The following is a 21,164-nucleotide window of genomic DNA, read 5'->3' on the forward strand; positions in this document are numbered from 1 at the left end:
GTTTTGCCAAGACCATATACATTACACTCTTTGCAACACCATTGTTTTCGTCTTGGATTGACGTGTAAAATGATTCATAGTTTTGCAGATCATGCACCTTATGCCCTTTACAGCACGTGTCCTGTAGTAGCAAAGTTCAGATGTCTGCTGTGGCAGTTCGTACAACGATGTGCTTGTCCCATGTGCGGTTTCATTTCCGCAAATCTGTGCCGCCCTGTTTCTTCTTACAGAAACATTTTTGATAATAAAACACGCAGTGTACACTTGATCAAGTTTTACGTCAAATTTGTTACACGTCAAGCACTTTTTATTACTTCTGATGCATTTATTCTGGGAACATACTCGCAATTTACGCTCGGCGCCATCTTGTACTCCGGACAGTGGTCTCATTTACATGTAACACATCTTCCGAAAGACGAACGGCGATTTTTGGAAACCGTTTTTCGCTGTCGTTTCAGAAGCAGATAACCTAGCCCAGTTAAATATGACGCCTGGAAAACAGCTGTTACAGTTTTTGATTTAATCAGCACAATCGCTAATAGTGTTCAAAACAGCTTCATTGTAATATTGCTGCCTTTTCTCACTGTAAAAAAAAGCCACTCCGTCCATATTAACCTGAAATTTTTGAAACGAGACGAAACCTGGCAGCTCAAGCACGTTTCAAAACTGGTTGCGTTTACATTGTAGCGAAAATCGGTTGCGAAACTGGAAAACCGGGAACTAGAAGGGGATTTCCAGAATGAACACCCAGATGCGTTATGGGGAAATCGGTTCACGAAATTCGGCTCTGGAAGCCCCATGCAAATTGGGTGAGTGTGAATACACCTTCACGAGACGGCCAGTATGAATTGGCCTTTTGCCGTGCCACCTTTCTACGTTGCGCCAGCTCCAGGTCTCGACTCCGCTTGGCGGTCCGTTCCATTCCGTAACGTAATGTGAATCGGCCTTAACCTATCGTATCGACTTGATAACTTATAACCTTTCTTCTTCGCATATAATTTACCCTCGAGAAGTATTTATGTGGTTATGGAGATATTTTAAATTTGGAAGATGATAATTTCCTTCTTACAGGTTGGTAGTAACAATTGAATAACTGACAGCGTTAGATGGCGGTAACCATTTTCCCGCGGAATTTGTGTGTTGCGTATGTGTGGTGCCTAATAATCAATCACGGTGAATAGCAGTCATTTCAGCCAATACTGTTGATAAATATCGTTTTTTTTAACTCAAAATGGCAATGGAAGAGGCGGATGTTGATCAGAGACTGAGAGGCTATCAGAGAGAATACCTAGACTTTCTCGACGACGAGGTAAATTTGTTAGTTAATCATGATGTGTAATTTGAGTGTGTGACTCTTTCTCAGTAATGATTAGGTTGAGTAACTTATTAATAAACATATTGCTTACATGTCCTATCATGTATAATTGTAGTAGGAGATAATTGCTAAGAACACTGCTGGGAAAATAAAAATATCTAAAATTTTTCTTGCTGTAGCCTTAGCAAAAAAGGTTTTACAAACATTGCTATCTTTTGTGTATGTTTTCAGTTCTCTTGGTTGTTAACGTTGTTGGTATTTGTTGTAGGAGGACCAAGGACGTTATTCAAAATTAGTTAAGGATATGGTCGCTGATAAACGGAGACGGTTGGTTGTTAATATAAATGATTTGCGGAGGAAGAATCCGTTGAGGGCAGCAAGGTATTGTTTAAGTGTAATTCTAGGTATAAACAAACTTAACTTGATTTATGTTTTGTTAACGCTGCTTTGCGATTTAGCCCATTGATGATACTTTTAACTGACCAATGGGCTCCTGATCAAGGCTGCTTGTAGCATGAAAACTTCCTAACTTCTGCAGTCGTTCAGTTTCGTGCCTCCACTTTAATGAAAATAAAGTTATTGTTTTGTACTTCAGTCTGTTTTTATGTTTCTTTTAGTAACTCGTAATATGCGTTGGTTGTTGATCATCTTTCAGTCTTTTAAATGGTTGTGACAATATCAGGCAGCTGTATGTTGGAACCAGTAATACACATGCTTGTAACCTTTTCTTCTCAGACACTTTGGAATCACAGTTTTGAAAACTGTTTCCTTTACGAAAAGCATTCAAACTCATATTTACTCGTTTGTTTCATTCTTTGTATGTTCCTTCCTATCCAATTGTCAACTATACTAAAGATAAAAACTTATCAACTGAACCCATGAGTCTATTGTTAATCGGTTTCATACTTGCTTCTACTTGTTTTCCCAGTCTTAATGACAAACCAAAGGTAAGGTTTCTCAGATATGATATTCTTTATTAGTTTTCCATGTTTAATAATTTTCTAACTTCTTCTTTTAGTGGTGAGAATAGTTGTGGTGATACGGAATCATTTGTCCTTAAATTTTCTTCATTTCTCTTTCTAGTTAGGTTTAGTGGAAGCTTCAGCACTGACATATATTGAAAGCTACATATTTACTTCCTTTTCTATTTGCAAGTTTTGAATTTTTCATCACCAGAATGTTTTGTTTGCTTGCCTCTGCTTAGTTCTTTGTTGTGGGCCAAGTAATAAATTTTAACACGTAAGATGTAGTATTGTATGGAGCACAAATGAGCTGTAAATTTTGACTGAACTGAGCTCTAAATGATTGTACTGGACTGCTGCTTCTGTTAGAAATATTTTCTCCTCCTAAGAACAGTAACCAGGTAAATTTTGATATTTCCGTGTATTGTACATAAAGTTATAATTTTCAGACTGAACTGTCAAGAAGTAGTAGGCTTGACGTGTGGTTACCAGCAAGCCATCTGGACACTGTTTAGTGACAACCAGAACTAAGATGCAGAAGCAGGTCTTGTAGTAAAGATTAGCTTTGTGGTAGCTATTAGAATGTTCATGAGAAAATTTTAATCGACCAAGTTTTCTACTCTAGCAATAATTGTGTACAGATTTAGAAGTAGTTGAGTCTAAAGCTTTCTCAACATCTAAAAATGCCAGACAGTGGTAACAAGACTCGTTCATTTCTACTTTAAGTTAAGTAACCAATATGTTGTGTGTGCTGAATCCATTTCTAATGTCAGCTTATTCTTTTGCTGGAGGATCAGTTGTTCGTAATGGATTTAGTGAAAATTTGTACATTATAAGAGTAGCCCCCCCCCCCCCTCTATGAACCATGGGCCTTGCCCTTTGGTGGGGAGGCTTGCTTGCCTCAGCGATACAGATGGCCGTACCGTAGGTGCAACCACAATGGGTGGGTATCTGTTGAGAGGCCAGACAAACTTGTGGTTCCTGAAGAGGGGCAGCAGCCTTTCCAGTAGCTGCAGGGGCAACAGCCTGGATGATTGACTGATCTGGCCTTGTAACACAAACCAAAACGGCCTTGCTGTGTTGGTACTGTGAACGGCTGAAAGCAAGGGGAAACTACAGCCGTAATTTTTCCCGAGGGCATGCAAATTTACTGTATGGATAAATGATGATGGCGTCCTCTTGGGTAAAATATTCCAGAGGTAAAATAGTCCCCCATTCGGATCTCCGGGTGGGGACTACTCAGGAGGACGTCATTATCAGGAGAAAGAAAACTGACGTTCTACGGATCGGAGCGTGGAATGCCAGATCCTTTAATCGGGCAGGTAGGTTAGAAAATTTAAAAAGGGGAATGGATAGGTTAAAGTTAGATATAGTGGTAATTAGTGAAGTTCGGTGGCAAGAGGAACAAGACTTTTGGTCAGGTGAATACAGGGTTTTAAATACAAAATCAAATAGGGGTAATGCAGGAGTAAGTTTAATAATGAATAAAAAAATAGGATTGCTGGTAAGCTACTACAAACAGCATAGCGAACGCGTTATTGTGGTCAAGATAGCCACGAAGCCCATGCCTACTACAGTAGTACAAGTTTATATGCCAACTAGCTCTGCAGATGATGAAGAAATTAATGACATGTATGACAAGATAAAAGAAATTATTCAGGTAGTGAAGGGAGACAAAAATTTAAGTCATTGGTGACAGGAATTCGAGAGTAGGAAAAGGGAGAGAAGGGAACATAGTAGGTGAATATGGATTGGGGGTAAGAGGAAGAACCCCGGAGATACCAAAAGGTATCAGATAGATTATATAATGGTAAAACAGAGATTTAGGAACCAGGTTTTAAGTTGTAAGACAATTCCAGGTGCAAATGTGTACTCTGGCCACAATCTATTGGTTATAAACTGTAGATTAAAACTGAAGAAACTGCAGAAAGGTGGGAAATTAAGGAGATGGGATCTTGATAAACTGACTAAACCAGAGGTTGTAGAGAGTTTGAGGGAGAGCGTAAGGGAACAATTGACAGGAATGGGGGAAAGAAATACAGTAGAAGAAGAATGGGTAGCTCTGAGGGATGAAGTAGTGAAGGCAGCAGAGGATCAAGTAGGTAAAAAGACGAGGGCTAGTAGAAATCCTTGGGTAACAGAAGAAATATTGAATTTAATTGATGAAAGGAGAAAATATAAAGATGCAGTAAATGAAGCAGGCAAAAAGGAATACAAACGCCTCAAAAATGAGATCGACAGGAAATGAAAAATGGCTAAGCAGGGATGGCTAGAGGACAAATGTAAGGATGTAGAGGCTTATCTCACTAGGGGTAAGATAGATACTCCCTACAGGAAAATTAAAGAGAACCACTTGTATGAATATCAAGAGCTCAGATGGAAACCCAGTTCTAAGCAAAGAAGGGAAAGCAGAAAGGTGGAGGGAGTATATAGAGGGTCTGTACAGGGGCAGTGTACTTGAGGTCAATATTATGGAAATGGAAGAGCATGTAGATGAAGATGAAATGGGGATACAATACTGCGTGAAGAGTTTGTGAGGTTCGCCGATGACATTGTAATTCTGTCAGAGACAGCAAAGGACTTGGAAGAGCAGTTGAACGGAATGGACAGTGTCTTGAAAGGAGGATATAAGATGAACATCAACAGAATGTAATCGAATGAAGTCGGGTGATGCTGAGGGAATTAAATTAGGAAATGAGGCACTTAAAGTAGTAAAGGAGTTTTGTTATTTGGGGAGCAAAATAACTGATGATGGTCGAAGTAGAGAGGATATAAAATGTAGACTGGCAATGGCAAGGAAAGTGTTTCTGAAGAAGAGGAATTTGTTAACATCGAGTGTAGATTTAAATCTCAGGAAGTCGTTTCTGAAAGTATATGTATGGAGTGTAGCCATGTATGGAAGTGAAACATGGACGATAAATAGTTTGGACAAGAAGAGAATAGAAGCTTTCAAAATGTGGTGCTACAGAAGAATGCTGAAGATTAGATGGGTAGATCACGTAACTAATGAGAAGGTATTGAATAGAAGAGGGGAGAAGACGAGTCTGTGGCACAACTTGACAAGAAGAAGGGACCGGTTGGTAGGGCATGTTCTGAGGCATCAAGGGATCACAAATTTAGCATTGGAGGGTAAAAATTGTAGAGGGAGACCAAGAGATGAATTCACTAAACTGATTCAGAAGGATGTAGGTTGCAGTAATTACTGGGAGATGGAGCAGCTTGCCCAGGATAGAGTAGCATGGAGAGCTGCATCAAACCAGTCTCAGGACTGAAGACCACAACAACAACAATAAGAGGAGGGAGGTTGGCCTAAAATTTTGCTTCGCATGGCTTCTTTTACGTGAAAGAGGTTGTACTCATCACTGTTGCAATGAGCAAGCATTGTACATATTATTTATTGTATACGCAGTGAGTACTATGATACATTTAGTGATACAATATAATTTAGTTTACTTATTTTGTGAACCTATTGTAACAAACCCTTCACCAAACAGTATCCGCTCCCCCCCCCCCCCCCCCCCCTCCCGTCCTATTACCTGCTCCCCATTCACATCTCTCACCCTTTGCCAATGCACCCGCCCATCTTTCCCCGCTCTTCTTTTCAGTCCGGTTTCCCCACCTCCCTGTTCCACAACCTCCTGACACTGCACCTGTTGCCATCCTAGTCCCTGCGCACTCTGCCAGACAGCACTCCTCTCTTTCCCCACCCGTACTCTGCCATCCTTTCCCCTTCCAGACAACTGCTTCCATTCCTTCTGACCTGAGCTGCTGGAGGTGGTGCTCAGGTGCGTGTGAGTTGTGCTTGCTGTCATGGCTGAATGGTGTGTGTTCCTCTTCTGCTGATGAAGGCTGTGCTGAAAGCTTATGTGTAAGTGTCTTTTAATTTTGCCTCTCTGCAACTTAATGTATCATCTTTGCGGTAAGTAGCAATCTTGTTGATATTCTCATTGGTAGAGAACAGTTTGAGTATGCCACAGTTTGAGGTGTTGTCTTTCATTGCAATAACTCCAAAAATAATTTTTTAAAGACCTTTTTTATTTTTTTATTCATCTGTGTTCTTTTTTGTTGACACTGTGTCCTGCATTTTTGTCTCCTCATACTTGAGTGATTAACACACCTCATCTGACATTACCTATGGAGTGTTGCCCGAAAGGAGAAACATCCAGCTTTTTTAAGAAGGGGGTGGGGGTAACTGTATGGTTGCTGCCCTCGTAGTAACATCCACACTTATCTGGTATTTTGTAAATGCTTTGAGTTATAAAGCCTTCGTTATGTTTGTCAAGCCTTATGAGTGGGCATAGTTGTGCTGTAAGTTTGAAGACTGATTTGATATTATATCAGGAGCCAGCTAATCTTCCCTGTCACTGAACCACATAATGGCAAAAATGCAAGCTTCGTGCTCCTCCTCAATGGTGTTCTGCTGGCAGAACAGACGATGCATACTATAGAACTTCAGTAGATAAAACAAACTGTGTGTGTCTAAGCCCTTCAGAGAAATTGGCAGCAACTCGCACACGTTGGAAACAGGCATGAAGTACATTCAGTGCCACCTCTATCATTGTGAATGCCAATGTTTTCAGAGATAGTATAATAAAAGAAAACTATTTAAATAAAAATTGACAACACCTTAAAAAAATGGGAGACTTGCAGCTGAGCAAAGAGTGGAATTTGACTGTATTGCCAAGAGACTTTGCCTTGTACATTATTACCTTAAGGAAGTTGATAGAGATCAAACAGTTAAATACAATGTTTAAGGTAAGCAGTTTCCCGATATATGTATTTCTGTGTTCCACATACATTAAGTACATGTTTCTTCAGTGCAAGGGATAAACAATCTGTGATCATGAAGAATGGAATTTACAGTATTTGTTATGTGTTATTCCTACTATATAAAGTAGAATGGTTGGCCAATCTCTAATAGGCCCAAAGAACATTATAGAAACTGGAGATTAAAATAGTAAGATTAATTTTCTGCTGGGCAGTGCTTAAACCAGAACCGCAAATATGCAGTTGATGCAGATGTCCTACACATAGAGCGAGAGGGCACAAAGTTTGCCCAGTTGGAAGTTAAACAGATGTGTGTGTCCCCTAATTTATTGCAGAATGAGCACACACAATGCAACTGAAGGGGTCTGCAGAAGAAAATGCTAACCCTCAGTTTAGTAAATATTAGACCGTTCATATTATCTTTTTATTTTTGATTGCAGTGTCATCTACACTCCTGGAAATGGAAAAAAGAACACATTGACACCGGTGTGTCAGACCCACCATACTTGCTCCGGACACTGCGAGAGGGCTGTACAAGCAATGATCACACGCACGGCACAGCGGACACACCAGGAACCGCGGTGTTGGCCGTCGAATGGCGCTAGCTGCGCAGCATTTGTGCACCGCCGCCGTCAGTGTCAGCCAGTTTGCCGTGGCATACGGAGCTCCATCGCAGTCTTTAACACTGGTAGCATGCCGCGACAGCGTGGACGTGAACCGTATGTGCAGTTGACGGACTTTGAGCGAGGGCGTATAGTGGGCATGTGGGAGGCCGGGTGGACGTACCGCCGAATTGCTCAACACGTGGGGCGTGAGGTCTCCACAGTACATCGATGTTGTCGCCAGTGGTCGGCGGGAAGGTGCACGTGCCCGTCGACCTGGGACCGGACCGCAGCGACGCACGGATGCACGCCAAGACCATAGGATCCTACGCAGTGCCGTAGGGGACCGCACCGCCACTTCCCAGCAAATTAGGGACACTGTTGCTCCTGGGGTATCGGCGAGGACCATTCGCAACCGTCTCCATGAAGCTGGGCTACGGTCCCGCACACCGTTAGGCCGTCTTCCGCTCACGCCCCAACATCGTGCAGCCTGCCTCCAGTGGTGTCGCGACAGGCGTGAATGGAGGGACGAATGGAGACGTGTCGTCTTCAGCGATGAGAGTCGCTTCTGCCTTGGTGCCAATGATGGTCGTATGTGTGTTTGGCGCCGTGGAGGTGAGTGCCACAATCAGGACTGCATACGACCGAGGCACACAGGGCCAACACCCGGCATCATGGTGTGGGGAGCGATCTCCTACAGTGGCCGTACACCACTGGTGATCATCGAGGGGACACTGAATAGTGCACGGTACATCCAAACAGTCATCGAACCCATCGTTCTACCATTCCTAGACCGGCAAGGGAACTTGCTGTTCCAACAGGACAATGCACGTCCGCATGTATCCCGTGCCACCCAACGTGCTCTAGAGGGTGTAAGTCAACTACCCTGGCCAGCAAGATCTCCGGATCTGTCCCCCATTGAGCATGTTTGGGACTGGATGAAGCGTCGTCTCACGCGGTCTGCACGTCCAGCACGAACGCTGGTCCAACTGAGGCGCCAGGTGGAAATGGCATGGCAAGCCGTTCCACAGGACTACATCCAGCATCTCTACGATCGTCTCCATGGGAGAATAGCAGCCTGCATTGCTGCGAAAGGTGGATATACACTGTACTAGTGCCGACATTGTGCATGCTCTGTTGCCTGTGTCTATGTGCCTGTGGTTCTGTCAGTGTGATCATGTGATGTATCTGACCCCAGGAATGTGTCAATAAAGTCTCCCCTTCCTGGGACAATGAATTCACGGTGTTCTTATTTCAATTTCCAGGAGTGTATATAATTTCTTCCATCGTGTTGTATTCATGTTCTTGTCTTCAAATGTAATCAAATATCAAACTGTTTAACACTTCCTTATGCCGATCTCGTTAATTATTCATTCCTCTTAGGTAATGCCACAACATCTGTCATTCAGAAATAATAAAAAATACCCCTTCCTTTGCATATAGCTCTGTTCCATCGTGTGATTAGTAATCATTAGAGTATTTTATCTCTGTGAATATCTTAATATTGTACAATATAAATGTAACCATCTCAAAATCATCTGAAGTAACTTTTATCATTTGTGTCAAGAAGGAACAGGTTAAGGAACTGATGTGTTTATCACTGTTTGGTTGCCACTATTCTAGTAAGTTGTGTATTGGAAAAAGGTGTGCAACCTGAAATCCAGTGTTCTGAAAGAAGGCAGAAGTGTTGTTTTTAATACAGGGTAATTACTCATACCCAAAGTGTAAGGAGCCAGCCTTGCATCCGGTTCCCACTTTTGCCCTCTGCCGAGAGATGTGCAAACATGTTGCTGTCCAACAGTCCTTCCTGAGTGCAGTCGAACCAGTCAGATGTTGCATAGTGGAAGATGTGTATTAACAATACTTCCGTTACATATTTCATACAGTAATGCACATGTAAGATACAGTCTCCTGATGCCAGGACAATGGTTTGTAACACATGTACCTTGTTGCAATTTTTGTCAAGTAACAAAAGTGTTACATTATTGACGTCCTCTTCCGTCCCAATGGTGCCTCAGAAAAAATATATGGTTGCACTGTAAAAAGCCAAAGTGTAGACCGTAAAATGGAGCTATAAAGGTTAAAAATTACTTTGTAAATATTGGAAAATTCTTCACATTGTTGGATATATACAGCAAAAACATCATCTCAGTATATTTACTTATTCTTGAGATATATATGGGATGACCCAGCTGATGCATCTTGCATAAAATTGTAGATAGGCCTAACTGAATGAGCTCCAATCACAGGCCTATTTTGCCGGGGGGGGGGGGGGGGGGGGTTGCTCCATCTTGCTGGAAAATTATCCATGGTTGTTAGTCTTCTAACTGTGGGGCTTTGATAGTGCGTGATTTCCTAGCTGAACTATTCCCGGATCGTTTGATTGGAAGGAGCGGTCCAACACCCTGGCCACCCTGCGCTCCAGACATTACGCCCCTTGACTTTCTTTTCTGGGGCTATATGAAGGACAGAGTCTTCGTCACACCAGTTGCTGATGTCGATGAACTGAAGGCTAGGATACAAGCTGCTGTGGGTACTATGACAGAACACGTTACGAAACACCTGGCGGAACTGTAATACCGCCTAGACATTCTCCGAGCTACCAAGGGAACACACGCTGAGGTTTACTGATGTAAGTGGTCTTAAAAACTAGTAACACTAACCTATGTAACGGCATCAAATGTAAATTATTATGTCAAGCGGTTATTCTGTAATAAATGGTTACCAGGGCAGGACTTTGTGCTCACCCAGTACATAAATGATCTGAGTTTAAAGGATTGTTCAAAAACTGTAATATTTGTTAATGATACAATATTGATAAAGGCTATATTTATCTGACAGTTTCAACAGAAAGACTGAAGATTAGCAAATGACCAGACCAGGGACAAAGTGAAATGAGGAAAGAAAATGAATCTACAGAGAAACCACGGAGCCTGCCTCTATATCTCTATCTCTCTCTATATATGTATATATCTCTCCTGGTGCTCCTTTGGCAGATATTTGCAATTTCATTTTTTTGCAATATGTAGTTGGCAGCCTAAGTCTAATCAAAAACTAATAATCACTTCATTTGTGTGATTCCCAGTGTTGGCAGAAAGCATAGATTATTTTTAAAGCAGAATTTTATGTATGATTGAGTGGTCCCAAATTAGTCCAGTGCATGATTTTAGTTTCATCAATATGTATGAACACGGACAGTAAAACATGAAGAATAACCAGGATGTCTGCAGCAACTGACATGTGCTGCTGCATGGCATTAGCAGTCAGTGCAGGCCATGGCATTGCTGTCACAGCTGAAACACTGGTTATTCTTCATGTTTTAATGTGCCTGTTACATACCAATAAAACAAATATCGTGCTAGGCAAATCTGGGCCCTCTCTGTCTAATGGACAGGTAAAATTCTGCCTTAAAAATAATTTTGTGTATAACGTGAACCAGAGAGATGCTTTCTGTTGACGCTGAGCATCAAATGAGACATGACAACCGGCATTTGTTAGAAAATGCAGCTGATGACTCTTACAAGGGAGACAGTAATTTTGATAAATTTGGATTGTCTTCAGATTGATGTGCATTAGTAAATGGTACATCAAAAAAATATTTTCTTTTAGTGAAGAGTCAAGAATGGCAGTGGCAGAAACAGCATGGTAAAATCCAATACAAACACTGACTCCACAGTAAGGATCACATATTATTGTTTCTTTTAGTGACATCATGTTTAATATTTATTGTGACTAACATTCTTAGCTAAAAAGGATTTTGTCACTACTATATATAGTTTAATAATTATGCAAAAACTGCAACAAAATCCAAGAGTTGAAATACTGTCACTGCACCCCTTAATTGTCTCAGTAGGTCTGATAAAGCAGACTGGTTCTACTGCTGGTTAACAACAAACAGTTTCTTAGTTTCACAATCATATCTTAAATTATTTAAGAGTAAAGGAGACCATTACACACGTAAGAGAGGTGGGGGAGGGGTAACTGACAGTTCCCAGGGAGGAGAGGCAGCAATTATTTTGGCCTACTGTGTATTATGTATCTGCAGTGATGAGAGTTCCTTGGCTGTCAAGTATACTAAAGATCTCACAAAGGCCTCCACAGACAAATACTATACTCTACACCATATCTATGTGCACGTACACACACACACACACACACACACACACACACACACACACACACACACAACACACACTAATCTTTCCATCATCCCCCCAAAGCCAGCTGCTAAGGAGCACCCTGTCATCCTCAACTGTGTCCTTCACCAGGGCTTCTGGTATCTGTCATCATGCCCGAAAGTGAGCAGCAGCCTAATCATGATCTTTTACCTCTCCTCTTAAAGTGGTATACTGCTATCCATCCTAGGTTGGACTCCAGCCCGGTCCATCTCTGTGCTACTCACAGTCTTACTAGTTGCAAAACCTGCGTTGATTCACCTTCCCAGCACATTCTACTCTAGTGCTGTCACAGGTTTATTGTAGCCAATCAGAGGCAAGACAGCCTGTGAAAGCAGACGTGTCATATACCTAATTTGCTGCAATTTCTGCACAGCATGACTACCAAGCCAGCTGTCAGGTACAATGAATGACCACCGGCAGACTGTTGCCCAAAGCAGAGTTGATCACCATGTTGCTGAGTACAACATGCTGGAGCTCAATGGCTGCTAGTTGTTCCATACATCTATTGAACGATTCTTTTACCAAAATCATCTGGGATGAGTCATTGTACAGGCTATTTATAAATAATTAGTGTTAATGTTAAAGAATACATTATTTTTAGTTCAGCTCATGCAACTGTACTTTATTTACTGGCTACCAGTTTTTAAGTAGAAATTTATCAATGGAATAGGAGGAGATGTCCAGAAGATACAATTATAAATTAGATTTAAAACTTGCTTCATTGAGCTGTGGGGCATTTTATGTTATTGGGAAAGTGAACAACAATTTTAGTTGCTGCACATTGAACTTCTTTCTGAGCCACTGAAAGCTTTAACAGTAGGTAATAAAGATAATTTTCCTCTCTAGTGTTGTAGGTATTGACATCACTGTTCTTCTCAAATTGGGATGGGTTATTTGCAATGAATTTCATTAGCGTACGTATGTATTGTGACAGTGCAGTTACAATGCTCAGCTGCTTGAAGAGGTACCTATAAAACGTCTGTGGGTGGATACCACATATTATTTTTGCTGCTAACTTTTCTGGAACCAAACTTTCTTTTTGTAAGTGATATGTTACTCCAGGAAATTATTTCGTTAAGACATTATTGAGTTGAAACGCTCAAAATGAGTCAGGAGGTTGATATGTTTGTTTCAGAGATCAGCTGTTATATGAACAGCAAAAGTAAGTGATCTTATTTCTTTGAGAAGCTCAGTGATATGCTTCTTCCAATTAGTATTTGTCAATACATAGCCCCAAAAATTTGCAACATTCTATACTATTTACTGACTTTGCTTATATGCTACATAAATCATTTGTACGACTACTTATTGTACAGAACAAAATGTATTATGTTTTTTCAAAATTTAGAGAGAGTGCATTTTCAGAGATTCACGTAACAATTCTTTGGAAAATACCTTTTACCGATTGTTCTGTTGCTTTCTCTCTGTTTGGATTTATTAATACTAGTATTGTTTGCAAAAAGTACCAGTTTTGCTTGTTGAGTGTTAAGTGGCAGTACGTTCACATTATAAGAAATGAGGGACCCAAAATTAAAACCCCACCCTCTCCTCCCCAGGTCACTAAAATTTTCCACCTTTCCGACATTGAATTTCTCAGAATAAACTTTGGTATTCTGTTTAAGTATGATTCAAACCAGCTATGAGTAAAGCTGACAATTCGTTAAAACTTGAGTTTTCTAAGAGAGTGACACGGTCTACACAGTTAAACACTTTGGAAAATCACAAAAAAATACAAACTGGTGATATATCATTATTTAAGGCTTGAACTATATGACGAGTGAATGTATAAATAGCATTCTCAGAATATGTCCTACCAACCAATCCCTTCTTCTAGTAAAGTTGGGCCACAAATTTCTCTTCTCCCCAATTCTGTTCAATACCTCCTCATTAGTTATATGATTAGCATTCTTCTGTAACACCACATTTTGAAAGCTTCTATTCTCTTCTTGTCTAAACTATTTATCGTCCACGTTTCACTTCCCTACATGGCTACACTCCATACAAATACTTTCAGAAACTAATGACACTTAAATCTATACTTGGTGTTAGCAAATTTCTCTTCTTCAGAAATGCTTTCCTTGCCATTGCCAGTCTACATTATCCCCTCTACTTTGAGACTTAATTCGAATACATTTCATTATCCTCGTTTTGCTTTTGTTGATGTTCATCTTATGTCCTCCTTTCAAGACACTGTCCATTCCATTCGACTGCTCTTCCAAGTCCTTTGCTGTCTCTGACAGAATTACAATATCATCGGTGAACCTCAAAGTTTTTATTTCTTCTCCATGGGTTTTAATTCAAACTCCAAATTTTTCTTTTGTTTTCTTTACTGCTTGCTCAATATACAGATTGAATAACGTCGGGGATAGGCTACAACCCTATCTCACTCCCTTCCCAACCACTGCTTCCCTTTCATGCCCCTCGACTCTCATGACTGCCATCTGGTTTCTGTACAAATTGTAAATAGCTTTTCGCTCCCTGTATTTTACCCCTGCCACCTTCAGAATTAGAAAGAGAATATTCCAGTCAACATTGTCAAGAGCTTTCTCTAAGTCTAGAAATGTTAGAAACGTAGGTTTGCCTTTCCTTAAATCTTTCTTCTAAGATAAGGTGTAAGGTCAGTATTGCCTCACGTGTTCCAACATTGCTACGGAATCCAAACTGATCATCCCCGAGGTTGGCTTCTACCAGTTTTTCCATTCGTCTGTAAAGAATTTGCGTTAGTATTTTGCAGCCGTGACTTATTAAACTGATGATTCGGTAATTTTCACATCTGTCAACCCCTGCTTTCTTTGGGATTGGAATTATTATACTCTTCTTGAAGTCTGAGGTCATTTCGTCTGTCTCATTTATCTTGTTCACCAGATGGTAGAGTGTTCTCAGGACTGGCTCTCCCAAGGCTGTCAGTAGTTCTAATGGAATGTTGTCTACTCCAGGGGCCTTGTTTCGACTTAGGTCTTTCGGTGCTCTGTCAAACTCTTCACACGGTATTGTATCTCCCATTTCATCTTCATCCTCTCCATTTGTGTAATATTGTCCTCAAGTACATCGCCCTTGTATAGATGCTCTATATACTCCTTCCACCTTTCTGCTTTCCCTTCTTTGCTTAGAACCGGGTTTCCATCTGAGCTCTTGATATCCATGCAAGAGGTTCTCTTTTCTCCAAAGGTCTATTTAATTTTCCTGTAGGCAGTATCTATCTTACCCCTAGTGTGATAAGCCTCTACATCCTTACATTTGTCCTCTACCCATGCCTGCTTAGCCATTTTGCACTTCCTGTCGATCTCATTTTTGAGACGTTTGTATTCCTTTTTGCCTGCTTCATTTACTGCACTTTTATATTTTCTCCTTTCATCAATTCAGTATTTCTTCTGTCACCCAAGGATTTCTACTAACCCTCGTTATTTTACCTACTTGATCCTCTGCTGCCTTCACTATTTCGTCTGTCAAAGCTACCCATTCATTTGCTACTGTATTTCTTTCCCCCATTCTTGTCAATTGTTTCCTAATGCTCTGCCTGAAACTCTCTACAACCTCTGTTTCTGTCAGTTTATCCAGGTCCATCTCCTTAAATTCCCACCTTTTTGCAGTTTCTTTAGTTTTAATCTACAGTTCATAACCAGTAAATTGTGGTCAGAGACCACATCTGCCTCTGGAAATTTCTTACAATTTAAAACCTGGTTCCCAAATTTCTGTCTTACCATTATATAATCTATCTGAAACCTTTCAGTATCTCCAGACTTATTCCATGTATACAACCTTCTTTTATGATTCTTGAACCAAGTGTTAGTTATGATTAAGTTATGCTCTGTGCAAAATTCTACCTGGTGCTTCCTCTTTCTTTCCTTACCCCCCAATCCATATTCACCTACTACGTTTCCTTCTCTTCCTTTTCCTACTATCGAATTCCAGTCACCCATGACTATTAAATTTTCGTCTCCCTTCACTATCTGAATAATTTCTTTTATCTCATCATACATTTCATCAATCTCTTTGTCATTTGCGGAGCTAGTTGGCATATAAACTTGTACTACTGTGGTAGACGTGGGCTTCGTATCTATCTTTGCCACAATAATGCGTTCACTATACCGTTCGTAGTAGCTTACCTGCATTCCTATTTTTTTATCCGTTATTAAACCTACTCCGGCATTACCCCTATTTGATTTTCCCTGTCATCACCTGACCAGAAGTCTTGTTCCTCCTGCCACTAAACTTCACTAATTCCCACTATATCTATCTTTAACCTATCCATATCCCTTTTTGAATTTTCTAACTTACCTGCCTGATTAAGGGATCTGACATTCCACGCTCCGAGCCGTAGAACGCCAGTTTTCTTTCTCCTGATAACATCATCTTCCTGAGTAGTCCCCGCCCGGAGATCCGAATGGGGGACTATTTTACCTCCTGAATATTTTACCCAAGAGGACGCCATCATCATTTAACCATACGGTAATGCTCCATAGCCTTGGGAAAAATTACAGCTGTATAGTTTTCCCTTGCTTTCGGCCGTTTGCAGTACCAGCACAGTAAGGCCGTTTTGGTTAGTGTTACAAGGCCATATCAGTGTAGCATCCAGACTGTTGCCCCTGCAACTACTGAAAAGGCTGCTGCCCCTTTTCAGGAACCACCCATTTGTCTGGCCTCTCAACAGATACCCCTCCATTGTGGTTGCACATATGGTACGGCTTTATGTATCATTGAGGCACACAAGCCTCCCCACCAACGGCAAGGTCCATGGTTCATGTGGGGGGGGGGGGAGGGGGGGCTACTCTTAAGTACATTAATTTTTTCAAACATTTTGGAAAAATATGTCAATAAGGAAATTGGGTGACAATTGTTTCAAGCCTATCTTGTTGCACTTCTTATGAAGTGAAGTGGTCTAATGATTTTATATTTGAACCTGTCTGGAAAAATTCCCTGTGCCAGTGATCCATTACATATATCACCAATGACATTACGGCTGAAGTTGGAACCAACTCTGTTTGAAATTTCATGTTACTAACATGATAATTTGGTTTTTAGGATTTTTATAACTGTATTCATTTCAGTGAAGGATATTTGTTCCACTTCTTGGTCCTTAAAGTTTAGTGGAATTACGTTTTTAATATATCATCTTGCTTCTTCAGCTGAGTCACTTAGCTACTATGATTGGAAAGTGATTGTTTAAAGTACTTGCAACATGCAAATTATCAGTCATGACGATGTCGTTTAGTTTGGTGTAGAATCTTGTACACTGACTGGCTGTCCTGTCTCCCATTTGACAATGCCCCATATAGTTTTAATCTAATCATCTGCATTATTTATTTCTGTCAGGACATGCTTCTGGATATTTAATGATTGTCCTTAAAACACTGCAATATTTTTTGTAGTATGCAAACAGTGTCACATCTTGACATACTGTGGCCTTTTTGTGAATTTCCTTCTTCCTTTTACATGCAATTTTTTTAAAAATAGATCTTAGAGATAATGTCCTAGGAAAGCAACTTTCAAGTATTGGCATGCATTTACTGTGGAATAAATTGAATCTGACTTGAGCATCACTTTCTACTTGTATCTCATCCCATACCACTCGTTTTAGCTTACTCTTAAAACATTGTATCCTGTTGTTATTAAGAAGTGTCACTGCTCTGTATGAACCTGCCTCAGAGTTGTAAGATGCCATACTGTTTGTTTCCTTTAATTATGCATCATAATTAGGTAGTCCATTAGCAATTGGGTACATACACTATGTGATCAAAAGTACCCGGACACCTGGCTGAAATTGACTCAAGTTCATGGCACCCTCCATTGGTAATGCTGGAATTCAGTATGGTGTTGGCCTATCCTTCATAACAGCTTCCACTCTTGCAGGCATACGTTCAATCAGGTGCTGGAAGGTTTCTTGGGAGTGGCAGCCCGTTCTTCACGAAGTGCTGCACTGAGGAGAGGTCAGTGAGGCTTAGCACAAAGCTAATGAAAACTCCATAAAGCACAATATTTATATTAACAGCATCACATAGAAACACTCTGGAAATTAGGGAGAGGACTACACTGTATTCAAAACAACCTTTGTCAAATCCTAAAAAAGCAGACCCACACTAGACAGGAAAAGAAAATGGCATAGGCACAGTCCCTTAACAGCATTTTATGGGAAAGGAAGACATACTATGAGGGTTTCGAACAGTTCAGAGGGAGGCTGCAGGTGTGTAGGCTAGAAATACAGTAGAAAGGGGTGAGGAGCTCTGGTTAGGCATGCAGCATGCAAGTACTAGAATAGGTTAGGTGAGGCACACGAAGATCTTCATCATCATCATCATCATCATAATCTACATCTAGACTTGACAAACCACTGTGAAGTACATGGCAGAGGGTACGTCCCAATGTACCAGTTGTTAGGATTTATTCCTGTTACATTCACATATGGTGTGTGGGAAGAATTAAGTGTTTTGAGTGCCTCTATGCATGCTGTAATTATTCTAATCTTGTCCTCATGATCACTGTATTCCTGGAGACGTCATTCAAAGCCAGTTCTTCAAACTTTGTTAGTAGACTTTCTCGGGATAGTCCTAGAGTCTGCCTGTTCAGTCCTCTCAACGTCTCAGTGACACTCTCCTATGAATCAAACAAACTTGAACCATTCTTGCTGCCCTTCTCTGTATACATTCAGTATCTCCTGTTAATCCTATCTGGTGCAGATCCCATGCACTTGAGCAATATTCTAGAACTGGTTGTCTTGAGTGATTTGTAAGCAATCTCATTTGTAGACTGATTGCACTTCCCCAGTATTCTACCAATAAATCGAAGTATACCTTTTGCCTTACCCATGACTGAACCTGTGTGATCATTTCAGTTCATATCCCTACAACGTGTTACATATCCCTATAACATGTTACACCTAGGTATATGTATATATACCTGGATGTGACCTCCACTTCTCAGAGGGTTCCATCCAGCAACGGTACCCACATTTTGACAGCTGTCATTCCTTCCACACCAGAAAAACATTCCCATACAGCCAGGCCACCTATAGATGGCATAGCTACAGTGATGAGAATGCCCATAACTGATATACTGAAAGTCTCGTCAAGGCATTCACAGGCAGGCATAACCCCCTCGCCCAAACCTGGAAATGACGGATCCCCCCTAAATTGGTATTCCATCACCCACTCAATCTACAAAACATCCTAGTCCATCCCTAAGCCAATCCCAACCCCTAGCCACAGGGGTCATATATCTTTATAAGACGCAGGTGCAAGACCTGCCCAATTCACCCACCCAAACATACGACCCCACTCCGGTCAACAGACTTATCCTATCCCATCAAAGGCACGGCCACCTGTGAAAGCAGGCGTGTCATATACTAGCTCTGCTGCAATCACTGCACAATATTTTATGCGGACATGACCATTAACCATCAACAGTTGCCCACCAGAATGAATGCCCACTGCCAATCTGTGGCCAAGAGCAAAGTTGATCATCCAGTGGTGCAATACGCTGCTGAGCACAACATGCACACGTTCAATGGCCACTTCACAACCCATGCTCCTGGATCTTTCCCTGTGGCACCATCTTTTTTGAACTGCATAGGCAGCAGTTATCTTTAAAACACATCTTGAAGTCCTGTAATCCTTCTGGCCTCGATCTCCGCTAACCTGCTGTTCCCATCTCGTCTGCCCCAACAGTTTCCTATTCCTCTGTCCTGTCACCCACTTCCAATCCACACAATACACATCCTCCTCTTCATGTGCTACACTTCACCATCTCCAGTACTAACCTGTGCACCTGCCACTGCTCCCTCCCATATTCCTAGTCCATACACCTGCTGCCTCTCTCTGCAGAGAAATAACATTTGGTTTTTAAATATTTTTCAAAGTTAGCTTCTGTAGTTTTTAGTCCTGGAATTTATACCATGTTTTATTGCTAAGCTTCGAAGCCATGTAATGCATGGATTTTCAAACAAACTATATCTGTGACAAGGTAACACGTTGTCTGACCAGTGTCTTGTTTCATAAGCCTGTTTAAAAGAATTTTTCTTTTTTGTCGTTAAGTCAAAGCTTTTTGATATTGGATTGAATGATAATGTATTGTCTGCTCTCATCACCTGTGTGATTGTTTTTTTTCTATAGCTTGAACAAGCGAATGGCTTGCTTTTCCTACACCCCAAAAAATTGTGCCATATCTGACAACTGATATAAAATATGCATGATGAAATTTTTTTTTTTAACAGCTACATCAGTTACTTTGTTTAGAACTCTCACTGCAGAAACAAAACTAACTTCACTAAGCAATCCAAATGATCAGTCTGTGATAAGCTTTTGTTCATAGTAATTGCTTTGATCAGTTATTTGCCCTCATAATTTGACTGATTTTTTTATATATAAAATCACCAGTTTGTTTGGTCCTGAAGTGTACAGTTTGTGATTTTTCTTTCTTTCTTTTTTTTTTTTTTTTTCTTTTTTTTTTTTTTTAAGGTTCATTTTCATAGTCTTGTTTTTTCCACAATTTCAGAGTTCTTGAATAGTTTGTTTTGTATTCTGTGTTAGTCCTTCGTTGTTTTTACAGCAAACTACTGCTGCTGAGTTGTCTGCCTACAGTAAATAAAAGAGCCAGTGGCTGTACAGTTTCATGAATTCGTCATTAAAGAATGTGCAGTATGCTAAGTCTTGAGCACCCAACAAAATTGTAGGGCCTTTTAAATGTCTGATGTGTCAAAGTTATTCATTAGCAGTGTATCATCTTCATGTATTTCTCTTGTTTGCAGCTTACTGAACAACCCATTCGAAGAACAAATAGCATTCCAGGCAGCATTGAAGGAGTATGTTGGAAGCATTGATCCAACATATGCAAAAGAAGTTGATGATTTTTTTGTTGCATTTGAAGGCAGTTTTGGCAGTAAGCATGTGACGCCACGAACACTACTTAGCCGGTTCCTTGGTAATTTGGTGTGTGTTGAAGGCATTGTGACAAAATGTAAGACATATTTATATCAAAAATATTCATTATAATAATTTTTAAGATGTGGCTAAAAGATTTCTCTGAAAGGATAAGATTATTTTACTTTTAGCCATCATGATTATTATATGTAAAGGAATGATAATGGTTTTCCCATGTTGTTTAATTCCTGCAGTATAAAAGCTTAAAGCCTGTAGCCCTTTACATAAACTGTAACAAATAACAAGGCAGGTACCATGTTGTTGGGTAGCAGATGTGTTAGCAGACACATTACTCTGAGCTGGCTGGCGTATATCTTGATTTTGATCTAAAATTACGTTCTGAAATATAGCGTTGTTCTTTGTCACATTAGCCATTTCAAGTAGGTGCTGCACTTGGCTGGCATGATCAGAACTATTTCAGAATTCTC

At 40.6% G+C, this 21,164-nt stretch overlaps 1 protein-coding gene across 1 annotated transcript in view; it reads left to right on the top strand.

Moving 5' to 3' along the window:
- Positions 1-1,107: 1,107 nt before the first annotated feature.
- LOC124711191 (zygotic DNA replication licensing factor mcm3) overlaps positions 1,108-21,164 on the top strand; it is a 119,232-nt gene continuing 99,175 nt past the window's right edge. Inside the window, exons 1-3 of the mRNA XM_047241124.1 lie at positions 1,108-1,309; positions 1,584-1,696; positions 20,565-20,773. Of these exons, the coding sequence (XP_047097080.1) occupies positions 1,232-1,309; positions 1,584-1,696; positions 20,565-20,773 (400 nt within the window). The 5' untranslated portion in view covers positions 1,108-1,231. The remainder of the gene's footprint in view (positions 1,310-1,583; positions 1,697-20,564; positions 20,774-21,164) is intronic.

The sequence above is a fragment of the Schistocerca piceifrons genome, chromosome 1, assembly GCF_021461385.2.
Source record: "Schistocerca piceifrons isolate TAMUIC-IGC-003096 chromosome 1, iqSchPice1.1, whole genome shotgun sequence".
Taxonomy (NCBI): domain Eukaryota; kingdom Metazoa; phylum Arthropoda; class Insecta; order Orthoptera; family Acrididae; genus Schistocerca; species Schistocerca piceifrons.